The 22,767-nt window shown below is 26.3% G+C and overlaps 1 protein-coding gene and 1 pseudogene across 1 annotated transcript; one reads left to right on the plus strand and one right to left on the minus strand.

Annotated features, from left to right (window-relative positions):
* Positions 1–285: 285 nt before the first annotated feature.
* On the minus strand, positions 286–15,210 carry LOC132939271 (uncharacterized; annotated as a pseudogene).
* LOC132936812 (G2/M phase-specific E3 ubiquitin-protein ligase-like) lies at positions 5,021–10,311 on the plus strand. Its single transcript, XM_061003589.1, has 8 exons — positions 5,021–5,191; positions 6,263–6,432; positions 6,496–6,597; positions 7,306–7,430; positions 7,498–7,773; positions 8,477–8,590; positions 9,115–9,230; positions 10,202–10,311. The coding sequence occupies exons 1-8, from the start codon at positions 5,170–5,172 to the stop codon at positions 10,309–10,311; spliced, it is 1,035 nt and encodes a 344-aa protein (XP_060859572.1). The 5' UTR covers positions 5,021–5,169.
* Positions 15,211–22,767: the final 7,557 nt, after the last annotated feature.

Raw genomic sequence — 22,767 nt, forward strand, 5'->3', positions numbered from 1 at the left:
AGAAAATCTTTGAAACATACTGTGAATTGTTATGATTTCAAGTTTAAATATTTATGATTAGATTGAAGAGTTATCATTGTCACTTGTAATTTCATATTGTTCGGTTTTTTTGACCTAAACTTGGCACCAGCGATAAACACTTTAATTGGATATTTGATATCAATAGTGTTGCTGTTTTTACATTTTTGATCTTTTTTAATGAACCTGAAAACATTTAAATTATAGATATATTAAGGTATACTAGATAGTTTTTTTTTTATATTATTATAACTACCAAAAATGAAATCAGTAGCAGGTGGCATAGTTTAAATATCTTTTTTTTTTACCTTTATAGCTATAATTTATCAACAAGGAATCCATAAATAGGAATCTAAACATTGCCTTTACAGTGCTTGGTAAAGTAGGACGTACAAGCCTTGATAATTAAAACATCTGTAAGAAACATTTTCAAAAAATTTAAACTAATGAACAATAATAGCAAGAATCAATATGTATAAATATAATGGTTATAACTTATATAACAATGCTTTACTATATTTCTCATATACTTCAGTATTTTTTATGATACTTATATGTGGTATGATAAAATGTAAGTTTGGTATATCATATACTCGAAAATTATATATACTATTAAAAAGACGTTGTACCCACATGTGTTGTCACTGTGTTACTAACACATAATATACAAAAATGTACATCCTGCAGTTCCAACTTTATGTTGTTCCCTTAAATATTAAAAGTGAATTGACTTATTATCAAACTTAAACTCAAAAACATTATCTATGTATTCTCAGTAGTTCTACAATATTTTAATTTTTAAATGGAGTATGTAAAATATTAATATTTAAAAATGCTCTTAACTCACGTAAAAGTTTAAATATTGTAAAAAATCACTGAGAGAATATAGGTTCTTACATTGAAGTTTGATAAAAGGTCAATTTACTGTTAAAGAAATATTGTTTTCCAATTTCTCGAGTCTATCACTGAAAGTTTTAGATGTTGAGTGCGGTTTTGTTGATTTTGTTTATGGTATCTAGGCAATAATAAGAAACCCTATATTTTAAAATAGGAAAAGATTTCTATTTAGGCATAATCAATAAATATTAGATGTTAATCAATTCAACTTACCAGACATCTCAGTAACAATATCTTTAGTAATAGCGGAAACATTTGATGAAGTAGTTACCTTGAATGGGGATGCAGATGTAAAAAGTATCTCATGGTTTGTATCATAGAATAAATCGTTTTCTTTTTCTTAAAAATAATAACATTTATATACAGTGAAACTTCCATATAACGAACTTCCATTTAACGACATTTTCTGTTTAACGAAATATTTTTAAGAACTATGACCTTCATTGTTAATTACACGTAAATGTATCTCCAAATAACGAATCTGATGTTTCTATATAACGAAATAATTATTCGATAAAAACCAGTTTTTGTAAATGTTGTCACTATCAAATTGATAGTTTATGTCATAGTTCTAAAATTGTACATGAACAATGTACCCGATAAAGATAAGACACCGAAGGTAGGCAAACTGATTAATTTTACTGTAGTACACTTCAGTTCCAATATTGGTAATATCCTACGTTTAAAAATCATTGTAGGATCTTTTTCAGCCAGGCACATTTATCTTTTTCGTTCCAAAAAGATGGTACTGCTTCCACAGAGTTGTCATTCTTAAAATTAACAACTGACCACATTCGGAAGCTATTGAAAAACGAATATGTTAATATTGTCAGATGAATAAAGAAATATATACATACAAGCTTTCCCACCTGACATTATCCAGACCAAAAATTTGTGTTTTTAATAAATATATTAATAAAAAAAAAAAGTTCATGCCTTATTTCTTCTTATTGTAATAACAATATAATTTCTTATTAATACCAATGGCACCCCATTTATTTATAGAAAAATAAATGTTTGATTCCAATTTTAAATATCAGAATCCTTTAATCAGTAGCCAGTAGGTATATCTCTGAGTTGAACTTACCCAATTGGGAATCCAAACCATTCAGAGACCCATTCAAAAAATGTAATTAAAATCGTTTCAGCCGTTTTGGAGAAGTTTATAAAGTTGTATATTTAAGCTTACTTCATGTAAAAATACTGTCAAATCAAGTTAAATTATTATTCATATTTATGTATATTCATTATTTATTTATAAAAACTAATATGATTAATATTATAAAATCATATTATACCTAAACAATAAATTAAAAAACATAGTTAGTTAAAAGTATTTTGATTTTAATTAAATATTATGAAATATAATAAATATAATGACGACTTAATTGGTTTATTAAATAGTAATTCGTAATGTTTGAATTGCTTACATATTAGGAAAATATCTTTATGTTCAGTTTGAATGGTATTAAAAACATTGACTACTTTTTTTTTTTATGTAAGAATTAAGGAATTAGCTTCGATGTGTGATTTAACAGTGGATTTTTTTGATTCAAGAACCTTAAATTGAGAATATCTTGTAGTACTTTCAGGTCCATTGCAACGGGGGCCAGAAAGATGAATTTTATTTTGGTTAATATTGTGATTTGGAACACTTGTTTTCTCATTATATCTATTTACAATTTGTTCTAATAACTTATGAGGTTTTCATATAATTTTTTTTTTTAAACGCCCATATAATTTTTATATTAATTTGGGACAATATACAACATTGATCTAATGAACCAAATTTGGCATAATAATCACATAAATGCAAAAGTCTGTGTATATTGTGTGATATTAAGTGACGACCATATTATATACTTTCAAAATTCTGAACTAAAGTATCCAATAATTGACGAGCCAAATCTAAATATTGAGTATATTCAGGACTTAACAATAATATATAATATTTAAGATGATCGATGAAAATAGGAGCACCTCTTTTTGGCAATTACGTGTGATTTGGGTTGGCAACTCTACAGTTACAGTAGACACCAAATTACTTTCGTTAATATTAATCTCGTACCCATTGCCAGAAACCGCAAATTTGGACTTAAAAAAGGGCAAATATCTATATCATAGCCCAAACAAAATACATTTCGCAAACAATAAAATTTTGGTTTTAAACATTACCAGAAAAATAAAAACGTATAATTATTTATTTATCGGTGTGGTACCGACGCGATGGCAGCCATGTTTATTATCTCACCTAACCCAGACAGGGGCGCTACGACAGCCGCACATCCACACGGTCGGCATTTACTACGATATCATTGTTCGAGACGGTCGTCATTTTGTCACCGCCCGTATCGGTATCATAGTTTTCTGGTGAATTTTCATCCGTTCGAATCTGAAATTTAGATTGCAAGTCTTCTACTAACGGTAAGTAAAACTATTTGATCTCGTTTACCGTTTTGTTTTTACCTTTTGACCAGGCAATTGTACATTCACAAGCCAACGGCCGGAATGCCTTTTTGAGCACGTTTGTGCACGACGCCACCTGTTAATAGAGTGTCGTCTTTCAAGCTTTTTAACCCAAAATGACAGCACCTCTTGCAATCCCACACACCTTTGTTTAAAATCACATTGTAATCAGTTGGTTATGTCTACTCGTTTTTTTGTTTGTTAGTATTGAACTGGTTACAAAATTCTCGTCGAGTGACTACCGTTCGCTAATATGTGTCCATTACTCCACTGTAACAAATTTGTTGATTGCAAGTAACAGTCCCATTCAATATATAAGTTTACAAACGTTTTTGATAAAATTCGAAATATAGTTTATTATACTCTGATCGAAAAGAGAAGACACGAGGCGACAACCGGTCTTCGTCCGGCAGCGCGTATCTCCTTCACTGCATATTCCCACTTGCATAATATTATATTGGAGAGCGTCAATGCGTCACCCACTTGCCCGATATTTTAGTTATTGTTTCAATAAAATATGTCAATACAATTTTATTTGTTGGTCAAAAAGCTTGAAAATACAAGGCATTATTAACACATTATTACATTATCAGTATAAAAATATTAAAAGTATTAAAGTACATAGGCAAGACTTTTTTTATAAGAATTTAATGTTCAAATGTTATAAAAAATTAAGCAAATTCAAAAATTACTAATTATTTAGTAATTGAATAATTATAAAATGTTTAACTTTTATAGCTAAGGATTAAACATTTAAAACAATGTTTTATGTAAGCAACTAATTATTCTGTAACCAAAAAATCTAAAAAAAATATGTAAACACAATTTTTTTATAGTTATTTTTAGTAAATAACAATTTTAGTTATTTTGTTATAATTTAAAAATATTATTCTTGGATACTTGAACCTTCTAAAGTATATTATTAAATACGAATTATTATATGATCATGTGCAAATAATATTCGTTCAACTTACCGGCTACCGTACTAATAATTACAATATAAATATAATATAAAATATCCTACGCTGACAAAATGTTACTGTTCGTTATGATGATTAAAATTAACACGAAACGTTAGCAGGGACTATTATAACAAATAAAACACTAGTTGAATAGTATGAACTAAAATAACTACGGAAAATAAACATAACCCAGATATACGGATACATTAAGTATTATATTTTTATTTAAAAAAATTAAGTTGGGAAATATTCGCGTTTTTAACATTTTAAAATACATGCAATTTTTTGTGTTTTTGAGAAAATCTTACTGCAATTGCGACACAACGATTTTTGAAAAAAAACAACAATAATGTAAATCCACTTTTTTATTGTAAAAATTCTTGTGTTATAATTTATATAATTTGCGTATCGAAATGAATTTAGCTAAGGGTACTCGTATATAGTGAATATTATTAGAAAAAAGGTTTCTAAAATCGAAGATATTAAGTACTCAGTGAAAAAAATCCTAATAAAATATTAATTTTAATCGTAAAATATAATAATATCGTACTGGTAGATGACATACAGTACACTTTTTATGAAAATACAAAGGAATGTATAATAATATTTTAGAATTCCAGTACATCAGTATCAGTATAAGTGTCAGTGCTTCATCAGTAACCTCTACCGTCATTTTAGTGTTCCTAGTCAGAAATCGTAATCAGCCACTACAAGTCGAGCAGCCGTGGCAAATTGCATTCTTCTTCGTTATCGCCGTCAGAGCAACAGGGTCAGCAGAAGCGGCGACGAACGGGTATCCACACGAGGACAAATATTCATAACATCCATGGCGCCAGTTTCTAGAACACGTGAGTATCCACCGTCCGGTTTGCCGGAATTTTTATTTTCAAAATTAATTCTAATCAATATTGTTAAATTTGATTTAAATTATCCATAATATCCATATTAATAAATTGTTAAGTTAAAAATATATCACTTTAAATTAAGTTTGCATAAACATTATTAATTCTTGGTTTAAGTATCATTATACATTTTAATTAATTAATATGGTACCTATGGAGGACATAATTGAATATTGAGTTAAAAAGTATATATGTATATAGTATGTATTGCTTAACATATTATTATTACATCTCTTTGGTGGGCTAAATATAAAATCAGGTATAACTAAGTGCACACATTTTCTCACATCTATTACAGGATGTTCTATTATTAAAAGCTTCTCTTTTATACATGGTTTTCAGTTAAAAAAAAAAAGATCACAAGAGAAATCTCAATAAAAATTAGTGTTTAATGACTTAATACATTGTTCAGAACGTACAGGACTGATCCTAAATATTTTTGGAAGTGGGTATCTTACAATACGCGTTCCCAAACTATTTCTAAGTCTCTACATTTAGATGTGGAAATAGCCAGAAATGGTGAGGGCATATCCGACCTCATCATAAAATATTTTTCATCAGTATATAAAACTAAACCTCTAACAAAAATTCCTCTCCAATCCAACCCTATAATGCATGAACACTCTCTCAGTATCTACCCTCTCATGGTTGCATTTCAGTTAACTCAGTTACTGATGGTCGATAGAGTGTGTTTCCTTTAAATTTCTAAGTCACCTTGTCCCGATGATATTTCTATTTACTCCTTAGCTCATTATGCCGTCTCCATATTCCATATCCTATCCTATATAATTTTCTCAATTTCTAGAAAGTGTTGTATTCTTATCAGTTTAGAAAATAAGTTCTCTGTCACACCAATTTAAAAAAAAAAAAAGGTGATGAAAAATGATTACTCCAAATAGATAATGTGCAACAGTTGCATAATCAAATGCTTGAAAATGTTGATTTACTTATCTAAAATATAACAACTATTATTAATTTTTAAAACTGAATTTTAATGAAATGTTATAATTTTAACAGGTAATGCATCGAAGCCAACGGTTTGTCAACCCATACGCAAAAATGTGATGGTAGAGCTGAATTTAATGCATAACAAAGCATGTATGTTGTGTGGACATAAAGAAATAAGTGAAAAATTATATGGATTATTATACCAATTAGATGATGTTATTATTCATCATTATTGTATTGTAAGTGGATTTATAAAACATTAATATATTATTAGTAAAATATAACTATAAACTTATTTTCAGCTATTATCATCAAGATCCCTTCAAAATGGTGCAGACAATGAAGGCATTTATGGATTTTTATTAAAAGATATTAGAGCTGAACTTTCTCGAGCATCTAAGCAAGTATGTTCTTCCTATATTTTACAGTGTCTAGTATTATAGACATAAATAGTTAAAAATATTTGAAAATTGAAAGAAAACCAGGAAGACGGTCTTATATGAAACAAATCATGTTAGATTTAGATAAAGGAACTTACAAAGAATTGAAAAAACTTGCAATAGAAGGGAGAAAGGGTGGAAGAACACAACTAAATCGTTCTTGTAGCATAAATTGTTTATTTTATCAATGTTTTCAATATTCGCATAGACCGAAAATAAACTTTCATATTAAATAGCAAAGTTATTGCTATAATAAATAGTTTTTAATAATTTGGAAAAATTTGTTAGTTTTTCAATGAATTTAAGGGGTTTTGCAGAATTTCCAAGCCAATAACTTTTAAAACATTTTTGGTAACAACAATTTCTGATCTTATGAAATCCTCCAAACACTTCATAAATCCTTAGAGTTATTCATTACAAATTAAGTAACAAAAGTAACAAAAGTAAATGTCAAATATTATTTTAAAGTACATTCAAACATTTAATAAAATTGTTTGGCACATTTTATCAATAAAACATGATAAATTAATATTAGATTAACTAAAACAAGGTTTAATATATGAATAAATATAGGGGGGCTTAAATTCAATCAGGGAGGGCTAAGCCCCCCCCCCCCCAAGCCACAACCTAATTGCTGTTATGATTATAGTTACATCATGATTGTTGTTTTAGAATTGCTTTTATTGCAAAAAAAAAGGCGCTTCCATATCATGCTGTCGAGGAAAATGTCGAAAAGTGTTTCATCTACCTTGTGGCATGAAAAACGGATCAATACATCAATACTTTCAGTCATTTAAGTACGTATTTAATTTTATATTTGTAAACCTATTTCTATATCATTCTTATTGAAACAAATATCTTTAGATCGTTTTGCCAAAAGCATTGTGTTACGCAAACTGTTAATTTATCTGCGTTAAAAAAGTCTACTGCTCAATGTGCTATTTGTAAAGATGCTGTTGTACCGTCCCCTATACCAACTTCTATTTGGGCACCGTGTTGCAAAGGTGATGCTTGGTTTCACCGAGAATGTGTTAAAGATTTGGCCTTAAATACAGGCTACTATTTTAAATGCCCATTATGCAACGATGTTGAAAAATTCAAATCCAGAATGCTAACGCTTGGAATATACATACCATCAAGGTAAATTGAGTCTTATTTATCCCAATTATTGAAATGTAATAAGTATGTATGTATGAAACCATAAGAAAAAGTGTTAAGTTTCCCTTATCAAGTACAAAATTATAAACAATAAAAAATTTAATTTTCATATGAGAAGAATTCAATTTTTATATTACTTCATGGGCTCGATTCAAATAGGATTTCTATTAAATTTTATTTTCATGAATCTTGGAGTACTACGATAAATATTCTGCTTCTGAATATGAAACTAAAATTTTCATCATTCGAAAGAAAACACGAAAAGAAACTAATACATTTTTATCAAATGGAATAATATTTCAAACTAATAAGCACTTAAAATTACCCTGTTTGTTTAAAGATGCTTTATACGTTAAATATCATTTTTTTTTTAAGTACATTTGGAACTAGAAGTTACTAATTTAATAATTACCTATTAAGTAGTTTTAAAAGATGATCCTTCTATAATTGTATTGTAAATAAATGGTCTTAATAACTTTTAAGTCTTGTACAAAATTAATATGCATTCACTGATACCATAGATTAAATAACACTATAATATAATATGATATAGGCAACACCAATGCAGCCATTTGTCACTCATTATTCAGATTTTATAATAGTTTGTACTATCTATGGTGTTATTTAATCTACGCTTTAAATTATTTAATACTATAAAAAGTTTCAACAAAAAATTTATTCACAGGGACCCCTCTTGGGAAACTATACCCAATGCTTTTGCCGAGCTCTCGGAAAGGCAAAGAAAATGCAATATAGAAACATGTCTATGTCCACATAACGAAGAGTATCAACTCCCATCGTAAGTAATTTTTTTTTATAACAATAATAGTTTTAATTATTAAGCAAAGAGAATTGGGAATTCAAATATTTTTCAAAATTAAAATAGGACTTCTGGAAGTACAGTGTGCTGTCGGTAATTAAACATAAATAACTCAAAATTCTCGACACCTCAAACGAATAAAATTCACTACCAAATACCAATAACACATTAAGATTTTGATAACTTAAAATTCTTTTTCTGTGAGCTTCGAGTTACCGAAAGTTTACTGTATATACTTTTATCTTCTGCATATTGGATTAAATGCACAAAAAAGCAACCAGCTTTAAACTAACAGCATTAAATAATCCATATGTATCTAAATAACGTATGAAATATTTGTGACATTGATATATTAAAATAAATTTGATTCTTATTCAAAAATATTCAACTTTTTGTTATAATATAGATAAACTTAATTATAAAAAATTAAAAATTAAAAAAAATATGTAAAAATAATAATACACGTTGCGTTAATATATACTTTTTTTTTATTTTCTAAACAGCGGACCATGGGAAATTCTTTTGTGCAATTCATGTGGATCAAATGGAACACATAGGTTGTGCAGTTTTCTTGAAGCTGAACAAGAGTGGTGCTGTGCAGTTTGCAAAAGAGTTACAGGTATGATTTATTATTATTTGATTAATTTGTTATATATGCTAAATATATGAAACTCACTCAAAAAAATCAATAACCAACTGATTAATACATTTCTAACCTAACATGAATACCCGAAATAAAGTCCAATAGAATAAAAGTCAACCAACAGGCACAACAATGTAGTATAATATGGTGTGGTCACTTTAAATCTTTGATTAAGAGGGCACTATCCCGCATACGTTCTCTCTGTCTTACAAACGCATAAGATAGCAAATTGTACGCTCAGAAAATATACATTTAGGTCTGTTAGTTTATAAAATAGATTGAATTGACCTCTTATAAAATTTAGGTGTAAGAATAATATTATTATCTAGCGAACCTCATAGGTTTTTTTTTTAAATTTAAATTTTAAAGCCAATCTACATTTCAACATGAATTGAACAACAGATGTTGTTTTTATAAGAGTTAAATTATTAATTTTATCAATCATCAATGGACAATGATATATAAAAAATGATAATTATTGTTTAAGCGTTCAAAGGGTATAAATTAGTCTGGCAAATATCATTGTAATTGTAATCATCCAACACCATCAATGGTTTATATTTTTGGTTATTTAATACACGACTAACACTTTCTATACTGATCTGAACAGAATCCATTAAAAAATAAAGTTATTATCATTGATTTTGCTGTTTGGTACAAGTACATGGTTAAACACTATGAAATTGAGGTAAATAATTTTGCCTGGTTAGAATACAACACATTTACAACGACATAATCACTCTGTATATTCATTAATATTAAATATTGTTATTTATTTTACTGTTAAGTGGATATAAAAAACTGACTCATTTAGCTATTAAACGAGAATATCAATTCTAGTATTCAACTATTTAATGTAACACATAGAAAATATTTTTGCCACTGGTAACTTGATGATATTAACTTGTTCAAACAATTTTTATAAAGCATTAAATATTGAATTTTAGATAAGGATGCAGCAAAGAAGAAAATTAAATTAGAATCGCTTGATAATTGTAGTGGAAGTTCGAGTATGTCTGAAGGGCAAGTCTCGACTCACGACGGAGAAGTATCTTAAAGACATCATAGTATCATATTAATTCTGGCCATCAAATAAATCAATATGACAATATAATATAATAATATAACTTATATATTATGTTTAAACGTTTAAAGGGACCCATTATAATTTTGATAAATACATAAAAAAAATTATTTCCCAAAAACTGCTATAGTGCATAATATATTATGTATATATATTATATTATACCATGACAAGTATAATAAATTATGTACAAAAGATCAAAAATTAAAATTTCCTACTATATTATAATTACCTAATTACAAACTTGAATAAAAACAAATACCTATATAGTACCTATATAAAAAGATTTATATTACCATATTTATACTTGCTGTAAGATATACTTTTTTTGTAAATATAAAAAGAAAAACAAATAATAATAGGAAATAGGAAAAGGTAGTTGATATTCACTAATAAATATTAACACATTTGTTATTACTAGTAGGTACCTAATGTAATTTTTATTTTTATTTTTATAGACAATATATTAATAATTATAAGTAACACATTTAAAAGGTATCTATAGAAATATAGCTAGTGTGTGTAATATACTACAATAGTGTAGTATTTGAATTATACATAGTATACATACACGTGTTTATATTATTTTATATGTATATAAGTGTGGTATGTATATAGGGGATAGTGTATAATATTATTGAGTAATGAGTTTAAATTATTGATTTTAAATTATGTAATACTGAATTTTTAAGTTATTTATATATAATTATGAGAATACAGTTGTGAATTAAAAATTTAATTGAATGAACTATTGTTTAGATTTTTTTTTTCTTCTCTAAATTTCGCGTTTGCCATAAAAAATTTCATCGGCTTCAAAATTTCCATATCCGTACAATTTCTGTGTGCTTGTATACTTCGTACAGTAGCTGAAACGTTCAAAAAATAGACTTAAGATAGAGATATGTTATTTTGTTATTTAGAATTATTCTAGCAGGTACTAGGTATTAGGTTTTAAAAAATTTTACGAATTGTATAATTACCAAAAATAATGGAACAAGAATTAAGTATAGAAAATACATTTTTCTTTTTTTGGCCAGTGTATGAAAACTGTGCTAAAAGGTTGTTGTGGAACATTTTCGCCATTATCTGACGAGTCATATCAGACACCGATGGCCGTTCCAGTCTTGCTAAATATGTTTGCTGAAAAACAAATACTTATTATTGTCTATTGTTTAATATTTATTTTGTATTATAGCTATAAAAAGTTATTTTTTTACACTATATTCAGAGGATTTTGAGTAAAGATAATGTTAATGAATAATGTTCGATGTATAGGAATTAATTGCTATTTTTTAACAATCAATTTCACAATTATTATTCATTTTATACACTTTATACATAATTAAAAATTAGATATCTACATAGTTGTAGATACTTGAATTTTTTATTGATATTGGCGTAAACATTTTAAGTTTTTTATGCATCGTATATCTAAGTAGTAAGTATGCATTTACTTAAATTAGGTAGATATAGGTTGTATAAGAGTAGTATAACAAACAAAATATTATAGTAAATAACTAATAAGTATAATCCATTCACATTGCATAAGTATCACCAATTTTAGTCGGAAGTCATTATCCTTCAACTTCTCTTCAAGTACAGTTAACTCGTCAATATTGGTTAATGGAAATTGATTAAAATCTTCATCGATTAAATAGTCATTGTTGGTCTGTAGTAATGATGAAGATAAAAGATTATTTGATTTTTTCATAATATCATTTAACATATTTTCAATCCTGTCGAGTTTTTTTGTGTTTTCCCTAATTTCATACTTCATATTTGTCATTCCTCGAAGAATATTGATGACAATTTCTGAAAAATATGTGCATCATTTATATTATTTAAAACGTATAAAGTATAAAGTATTTATAGGTACCTATTTAATATTTAGGAATATGTATAAATATGTAAAATGTATTAGATATAGCCATATAGGTAATTATATAGTTTTTTAGGTAGGTATATGGTAAATTATAATTCATAGATATTTTAACAAACTATTTTTACTATTATTACCTCGATCTTTCAAATTATGAGGCGTTGGTTGAGTTGCTGTATGATCAAAATGTAATCGTTTTTACCTTTTGATTTTGATGGTGAAACAATACTAATTTCGTTAATTGAATCTTAAAAAAAAAAACATACGTTCACAAAAATATAATACAAGGACACAAGGTATACCATAATATAGGTACCTATTTAACGCTGTGATATATAGGTATATATATATATAATCTACAATATTAAATTAACAATAATTAGTGAGAAAGCATAAAATTAGTGCACATTTTTCTCAAAATATAATATGAGAGGAACACATAATATTTTATCTCAGTCTACTCATAAGCAATTTTTCAATTTACCCACCTACTCAATACTTTCTAAGTTTTTAAGTAATATTTTGACAGTATTTCAATATAGTAATGACCTTTAGGTAGTATGTACATTTTAAAATAGTATTTCTTATTACATATTATACTAATATAGGTATAGTACAGTATAGTATAGCTGTATAGTATAACAGTATAAGTATAATATAGGTAACACGTCAAAGTTTTCTTGGTACTCGGTAACTGATACGATTTAAAAAAAAAAATAGTGGTTCAAAAACTAAATTAAATTGAAAATTTGAAAACAATAGTTTCATATTTTTTTTTTAAACATAACGTTTATTATTTGTTACCGACTATAATAGCTGTATATTTAATTCATAATAACTAGGTAGGTACCTACTCTATTTTTGTAAAAGATTAAAGAGAAATGTGAATATTCTTATTCAAATCATCAATTGTATTACCTAATGTTTGATAAAATTTACTATTATAATTACATTACTATGTATTAATATATTATATAATTATATGTAATATACCTATTATTTATCTATAATAATATATTTATATTATATTATAATTATATAATAACAATGCATAACAATATTTATCTATCAAGTCATAGAAATCGATTGTTTTTCACAAATTATTTAAGTTGTGATAATAAAACCGACAATTCAATTGATAACATCAAACCCACGTGGGCACGTGTCTCATTAGTCATTGTTGTTGTCTGGCGTTCCGTTTAGGTCGTTAAAGGCTAAAGCGTATTTCTATATTATTATATTATACTTCTTATGTTAGTACTTGAGTATTTCTATATTTCTATTCAAATTATAAACATAAATATTTAATACCGTAGATAGGTGTATAAAATATTATAATATTTTACAATAATTTTACCGTTAAGTTCTTTTTGTATTTTGTCGAGTTTGTTGTCGAAATAAGATTCGTTATGATTTATTGTCATGCTTTTGCCATCATCATCATCATCATCATCAGTTATGTTCCACATGCCAGCGGGTGAGTTCATTAATGTCACATTATTTTCTGAATCAAATATTATTAAACAAAATTATATTGTTTAAGACTCATAGTATTTAATGTTAATTTTAGTAGGTTATTAAAAAGTAGGTATAAATATTAAGTAGGTACTAAAATAGTCGATAGGTACTAAGGTACCTACAACAGGGGTGTTATTTCAACTTTTTGAAAGGTATGCTACTAACTAGGAAGGCCAAAATAATTTTCTGCAGACCAATATTATGTATTGTAATTTTTATTACAAACAATTATTTAAATCTTTATATGTTGTCCATGTAATAATCTTATTATATATAAACACAATTGTAAAAACAAATATTGTATTTTTTTTTCTCAAAATATTGAGCCCAGGAATTCTAAATTATATTAATAGTATGTAAATATGTAATGTACAAGTACATAAAACAAATCTTGAAATCCTCAATTATTCATAAAATACTTAATATAAACTAAATATTTTCATATTTATTTTATTTTTACTTCAAATAACGCCCCTGAACTACTTATCTATACTCAGGTCTATAATACTTATATTTGTAAGTTATCAGATTTAAATTTATATTTTTCATACCACTAAAAGTTTGTTTTTGAGATGATTTTTGAATTGCTTCACATAACAAATTTGGTTTGTCATTTATTCGGCAATTTTTTTCCCTCATCCATTCATCATCAAATGACGTATTTGGCAATTTTCTTTTGCCTATTTTTAGTACATATTATATTATTGAAGACATAGTTTACTTAAAGTATCTTCTTACATTTTTCACTAGTTTTTCTTACCTTTAAGTTTTTGAGGAATATATATCATGTCAGTATCCAAATCATCAGTATCTGTAGCATCTAATACGAGTATTGTATTGGATAAGTACTTATAAAATAATTAACTAAGTTTATCATTGTATTACCAGCTTTCTCTGTAAACTTGGGAGGACTTGGTACTTTCTGCTGAACGGCCTCTAACGTTTTGTTTTTTTTAGTCTTTTGTGTTGAAGTATTTAAACAATTATCGCTGTTAAATTATTTTTTGTACCTGTCTTTTCTGGTTTCTTTTCCTTCGTTTGATGATGCAAGTCTGATGTAAATGTTGCTTTAGTAGCTTTCATCTTAGCTTCTTTTAAACTTACTAAAAATTAGGTAGGTATAACTTTAAAATATTTTTCATATAGATATTTGTCAATGATTAGTAATTAATTGTTATATTATAATCAATATTCTATTAATTTAAATTTGTATATTTAAAACACTAAACAAATGTAGGTATAATAAACTGATGTGTTTAACTATAACATTATTACTTACTAATATCTGTTGCCAAAACCCGTACATTATACCAGTTGTACTCATATGTATTGGGATGCATCATTTTTTCAATCCGTTTTTGAGGATTAAAATTTGATTTTGGCCAAGCACACTTAATGCCATCTTTTGATAGCCAATTGGAAGGAACAGCCTCAACAACATTTTCATGTTTAAATACAACGACAGAAAAAGTCATTTTTCAATATATTTCACTAAAATTTAAGTTAGAAATAATTATATTTATGTTTAATCCATATAATTTGTAATCATATTTTATTTAAATTATATTTTATTATTAAATACAGTTTATAAATGTACCTATATAATTATTATTTTTATTTATTAGTTTAATATTCTGAATGTATTATTGGTAGAGCTATGTTTTGGCCATCTTTTTCTATAAGCATTACTTTTTTTTTAATATCTTTTAGAGGAATCCAAATTAGCTCATTTGATAAATTTTTAACTATGTATATATCTAAGATAGTTGAGCTTATTGGTTCTTCATAGAATGGTATTTTAATTAAGTATAACTTTCCAATCAAAACAACTTCATTTGTGTTCATTGTATGTCCTATATTGAGAACTTCCATAATATTATTGTCTTTGGTCAATATAAAGCGATCAGCTGTGGACATTGTCTTAATTTTCATATTTTTGAAATGCACATTTCTATATTGTAGTGATGTCAAATCATCTAATAGAGGTCCATTTGAGTGTTCTTTTTTTAAAGTGATTTCTGTTTTTATATTTTTATGCTGAAAATTATTATGTTCGTTGTGTTCATAATTCCTTTTTATGATTTGTTGAAGTGGTTTATCTGACTTTCTTATCATCTTTTTAAGTGATTTCATGAAGTTTTCAAAAGGGAAGGAACTTATATTATCCAGAGAACCAAAATTGATCTAGTCATCAGCAATATGTAGAAGGCCATGAACGTTATGAGAAATAAAATGTTTTCCATAAATTATTTCAAAATTTTGTACAAAATATTTAAGTAAGTCTCTTGCATAATTTATGTACTTAATTTCCATATTATTACTCAATAGTATAGTCATAGCAATATTTAGTGACATAAAGTGTTTGAAACATTCATCTTTAATACAACCTTTGAAAATAATTTGCCCTGTGTACAATAGAATTTGTCTGAATTCAGTGACCTTGAATCTTGCTAATTCATTCAAAGATCTTGGCTTACGTGCAAATTCACAAGGTATACTTGATTTCAAAGATATAAGTTGTTCTGATATTTTTTTTGATACTGAACTTTGTATTCTTACATTTAAAGGACCTCTATCAAGCCATAAATGGATTAACTTTTTCACTATACCAAGACAAACAAGATGCATATAGTCCAGTGCAAATGTATCAACAATATCAATATTTGGTAGACCAGATAATATAGAAATTATATTTCCAGTATGATGTTCTTCATATTTTCTGGTGACATAGTCATTATGTGTACGTTTTATTAAACTACTATTAGTAAATGGAAAGCATGTTCGATTTTTCAGGTATTCACCTTCTTCCAAACATCGCGTACATGAATCAAAACCTGCATGACCTTTTATTTTAAGTATAAATGATTTTGCTGGAGAATCTAGAGAAAACCCATCTATAATCACTTTCATAATTAATCCATTTATATTGATACCATTTGTTAATAATAACTTAGCTTCTGACACAAATTGATCTAGATAATCATTAGAATCATCTGGCTTCTGGTAGCCCCAATAAATTCCAATTGGAAACACCGAGTTGCGATTAGGGCGTATGTATCCTAAAATTGGCCATAACTGGCTTGAACTGCTTTTCGCGATTGGTAAACCGTCAATCCCAATAACAATTTTAATAATATCAATATTACTTGTGGAATTTATTTTGAAATGATTTTGAATTGCATTACTCAAGCCAAAATGATAATATTGACCGGGTTTTATCGTAGTTAAATTTTCTGTCTCATTCATTGTTCTTGTTTGTAGTATAGTCCGAGAATCCTTGGGAAGTTTTGATAATACTGGCACTTTTCTTAAAACTTCCAATAAACCATCCAAAGCATTTCGGCAAATATTAAAGTCTGTTACCCATTTGACTAAATTATGTTTAAATTCATCAAGAACATCAGTTGGTTTATTTGATATGGGCAATATATTTTCAGAAACCTAAAATATATAATGTAAGCCCTTATAAATTGTAATGTTTATAAATAATTATTAAATAATATGCTGCATTTATACTTTGAATAATGTGTGATCAGGAGTTAACTGAGGACTATCACTTAAAAGTTCTTGAGCATAGTTTTCAGGAATAGTTTCTTCTGTATTGTTATTATCTACTTGCATTATATCATCTGGTCTAAATTTTACTACTTTATTAGTATAAGTGTCAAATCCAAGTATAGAGTCTAGCTCTTCCTTAACACGCCTTTGTATTGTTCGTTTACTTGCCATAATTCCTATGTTGATTTTCATGTTTAAATTTAAAAATAAAAATGAAAAATATCAGTATTACTATTAATGAAGGCAATGTAGGTACCTCAAAATGAATTTGATAGATTCATATAATTATTCATGTTAATATTGACACATATTATTCTTCTTTCTCTTACTATATATTACTCTATATTGTTCTCATAATTAATTATGTTATTCATACCTATCACTAGGGCTCGGAAGTTGATGACCTTAAAAACAATAAAAAATGACCATAAAAATGACCATAAAAATAGCAAAAAATGTCCTAAAAAAATGACCTAAAAAAATTACATATATCAGTTTTATATTAATAAAAATACATTTTTTTAAATATTTTACTCTATTTTACTATAAAATTCAAAATATGACATAAAAATGACAAAAATGTCCTTAAAATAGGAAAATTAAAAAATTAAAAATATTTGTTTTATAAATTTATCAATGCTTACAAATTATTTAAAAATCAAAATCATTGCATTGTACAATTAGAGAGTATTTTATATTATCGAAAGTAAATGAACGACGATTATCTGTTAATAAATTCACTTTTACACGACAACGACGCGACGACTGTAATCGGCGAGATAAAATCGGATACTAATCGAATATTAGGAAAAAATAATAAAATGTAGGTATAATATTATTCACTACAATACAACGACAAAATGTAATCGGCGAGATAAAATCGAACAGGTACTAATCTTAGTCCGTGGTAATTCCAAGTTTTAAGTTATCGGCATAGACAAGAAACGATAAGAAGTGAATACTAGTGTGAAATCAGTAAAAATGACTAAAAATGTCGAAAATGAGCTAAAATTGTCGAAAAATGACCTAAAAATGTCAAAAAATTACTTAAAAGTAAAGAAAGCCAAAAAATGCATAAAAATGCAAAATAAAATTTAGTTTTTCAGTTTCACATGCTAATAAAACACATTTGTAGCCAGGAGAGCATCGTCTAAAGAGTTCCAAAAAAAAATGCAAAATGCCTCAACTTCCGAGCCCTACCTATCACATTATATTTTAATATAAACATATTTATTTAATATGTATTTATTATTTTAAGTTGTCTCTTATTCTTTCTATAAACATATTGCTAATATAAAATTACTTGTTTTATATACATGTATACAGTTCTGTCATATTTTATTTTATGTATTTGGAATTTTTTTTCCATGAATAAAGAATTATTATTATGATTATTAGTTAAAGTTATTATAAAAAAATTATGATCAGCTACTTATAAATTTAAAACTCTAATATTATCTAAATGTTGTAACTAGTAACTAGGTATGTATAATATATATATTATATAACTTATTGTACACATAGTGAAATGAAAAAAAATTATAAAATATTAGTTGTATAATAAAATAATGCACACCATAAAATATTTTACTATTCTACTTAAATAATTACATTTTATATTTAAGTATCTGCAGACTGCTAATTTTAGTATAGCTGATATTTAAATCTAACATATTGGACAAATATTGGATACATTTTTATTTATTTTTAATCACTAATTACCTAGTAATTTATGCAATCCATAATAATAAAATTATGAAACACGAAAAATAAAAAATAATAATTATGTCCAGGAGGAAAAAATTAAAAATGGTAAAAATTAATTTGACACTCAAATGGTTAATTAATCAATATAATAAAATAATATATAATAATATTAATCACTATTACTACATTGAATTGAAAATTTGTTGTGATTAGTATTAAATAATAATTTAACATAATATTAATAAGTCGTTTTTGAACTTAATTAATTAAAACATACATAAATAAATTTATATTATGTTATACTTACAGAAATGTTATACGTAGGTCACCAACAATTTGGTAAATTGTTAAAATTGGTTTATTTATATTTACAAACAAAACAACGAACAGGAAAACAATATTTCAGCTTTTGTCTTTAGTTTTAGACCACTAAAGGAAATATATTATGAGAGTGAACAGTGAACTTTTAATAAAGTAGTCGCGGTTTGCGGAATGAACAACTAGGCAAAACCTCGAGCGAAACAGCGCAGATTCTATTCTATCGTGCACACTTAACCGCGGTATTAGCAGGCATATCTTCTGATATGCGATTGGTTCTTGACGGATGACTGATTCTGCGAAAATCTGCGATTAAGTTTAACCAGGCTAAACCTTTGTGCGTCTTTGTCTGAAGCCCGCGGTCCGCGGTCGTCCGATAATTCTTATAGTACACTATTTTATTTCCACTAAGTGTTTACTGTTTACGTACCTACTTCATAATTATTATACATTTTAATTTTTATAAATTATTTGTAAAATAAGTACTATAAAATATCAACGAGAGATACAATTATTATTATTATATAGTGCCAAATCCTATGTAAATTATGCTAATAAATAATAATACGAATAGCGTGTTTAATGTTTATAGAAATTATAGCAATAATTGTGTACTAACGATCCTTATTAGTACTTACCAGTGGCGTATTTACAAACTAATTTTGGGGGGGGGGGGGGGGGGGGGTGTCATAATAGTGAAATAATTTTATTATTATATTATTGATAATATGTTTAAAATTTGACATCTTCAATTGGAAACCCCCCCCCCCCCCCCATAAATACGCCACTGGTACTTACCAGTTACCAATCCGCTAATAATTATATATAAATACGCATTATAATTTTAACTAATATGCCTATATTATTAGTTAAAGACACACTATAAGGTATATAAAATGTATATAATATATAATATAAAAACAGTAATATTATATCATATAGGTAATATATTTTATTTTTATTGGCACAGCATCAACAAATAAGGTTATTAGCTTGCCAATAATAATATAATATTTTATTATATATTGTAAATTGTAATAGTATGATAATTATTATACTGTCGCTTTTATAATAATATGAAAACTCTTAAGAAAAGATGCCTAGTGCCTACTCTTTGTTTTCTCCCTCCAGCTCACGCGCAACAATATCGATAAAACGTACATATTTATGCAGAATCATTTTTTTAAAAATGTTTTTGAGTAATCATCATGGAGTAAAATCACCTATTAAAAAAATTATAGGGAGTAATAATATATTTTTGAGGTATGATGAGTGTGTATGTATGTATGACAATATCGCTTCGCATAAATAATGTCTCAAAAAAAAGTTTTTTTTTTTTTTGTAAGTCGAATTCAAAGTCAAATAATATAAATAAAATACAACCTAGCCGATATATATATATCAAACCCTCAAAAATAATGTATTTTATAATTTTTTATTAGAGAATTACTCAAAAATCATAATAAAAAAAAAAAGCGATTTTTATGTGAAAACCCGGTAAACATTTTTAAAATAAATTAGAAATAACTTTTTGATAATATTTTCATCAGATATATTAATAATATCATTAAAACCTATATTTTGTGATAATCTTAAAATATTTTCTAGAATCATTTTCAATGCATTTTAAAAATAATTTAAAAATGATATTAAATATAATATATTTTTAAGATGTTTTTAAAATATTTTAAAGGAAATATTTTCCTTACGATATTTAATATATTTTTAAAATGCCATCATCATACAGAATGCTATGTGGGATAGATGATTCAATACTTATATTGGATTCAGATGACAGCAATGATAGTAATAGCAGTGTACAGGTAATACACTTAAAATATTTTCAGCCGATTTCTAGTTTATGTTGTGGTTGAAGTACACAGATATTATATTGAAGCTAAATGTATATTATAATAAGATAGGATATATTATAGAATATAATAAAAAGTTTGACCATATTATATGTTATGTATAACAGTGTTATGAGTCGTAATATAAATCAGCAACTACTGTGTATATCGGATACTAGTATACTACACAGTATAATTTGCATGCTTAGTATTATAAAAACTGTACATTCAGCGTCTGCTCTGGTTAGGTTAGAATTATTTTAGGTTAGATAACTTATAAACTACATGAAAAACATTTTAATAATAATCAGAAATAAAATATTGGCTAAAATGTAAAAACAATTGAATCATGTAGATTACCTGTAAGATAACATATTTATTTTCTTATAAAATTAGCTTAAATATTAATTTATAACATAAGCTCTTAAAATTAAATCAACCTAGTTACGCTGTATTAATAATAGTAAATACATTAGTTTAAGGGGTATGAATAGTATTAAAAAATTCTATGAAAATTTATTTTTGTATTTCCAATAATATAGTTTATTGAGCGATTTGATAGTAAATACACATATTCTCCTTATTATAGAAAATAAGTTAATCTATGCCTGTATAAAAGTCGATTTTCGATATTTTAATTACTGAACTCGCAGTAATTCAAATTCAAAAATTAAAATATCACAAGTTCTAGAGCTAAATATTGGACATTGAAAATAAAATACTGAAAATTGACTCCAAGACAAGCCTAGATAAACTTCTTTTCTTCAATTTGTATAAGAGGTGTAATGTTACTTGGTAAGCTATATTATTGGAAATACGAAACTAAGTTAAAATATATTTTTCAGAATATATCAAATTTATAATATTGATATTGCATATGATGTTTAAAATTTAAATAGATTGTGCGAATATTGTTTTTTATTTAGTATTGATAAGATTGAGTATATATATTTATTTTGTCATTTTGCAGGTATTGATTTAATTTCAGATGATGACGATGATTAAATATTGTGATAATGTTCAAGTTACATGACGTTTACTATATGGCAAGTTATACAATTGAAGACAAGATAGATTTGTTTCACATCATTTTATTTTTTGCCATGTATATTATAATATAAGCTAGGTAATTACTAATTTGATTCATCAATCAGAAATGAAATCTAATAGTTTCTATACAATTTTATATATTGTAGCTAATTACTTATCGAGTTATAAAAATGTGTTTAATTTAATTGTTTATTTAAAATATAATAATGATTTCTCAGATTAACTAAGCATCAAGTATTAATTACCTACCAATTGTTAAGACTATTTATTATTTTCGTCAGGTGAATCATTTAGTTACAATTTATATTAATACTAATTGATACGCATCCAGTTACAAAACCCGTTCTGTGTATACGCAGTCGGCAGTAAAATAAATATTATTTTCGCATGGACGTAGTTTAAAACATAATAGGTTTGTGCTCAAAAGACGTGTTTTTTTCGCTTTTTGGGTAGTATTTGGGTCATATTATGCACGTATAGATGACAGTTACTATTGAGCTATGTATAATCAAAGTACCTAGTGGTGTAGTTCGAACTTTTCACCTGGAT

This window comes from Metopolophium dirhodum, chromosome 1 (assembly GCF_019925205.1).
Source record: "Metopolophium dirhodum isolate CAU chromosome 1, ASM1992520v1, whole genome shotgun sequence".
Taxonomy (NCBI): domain Eukaryota; kingdom Metazoa; phylum Arthropoda; class Insecta; order Hemiptera; family Aphididae; genus Metopolophium; species Metopolophium dirhodum.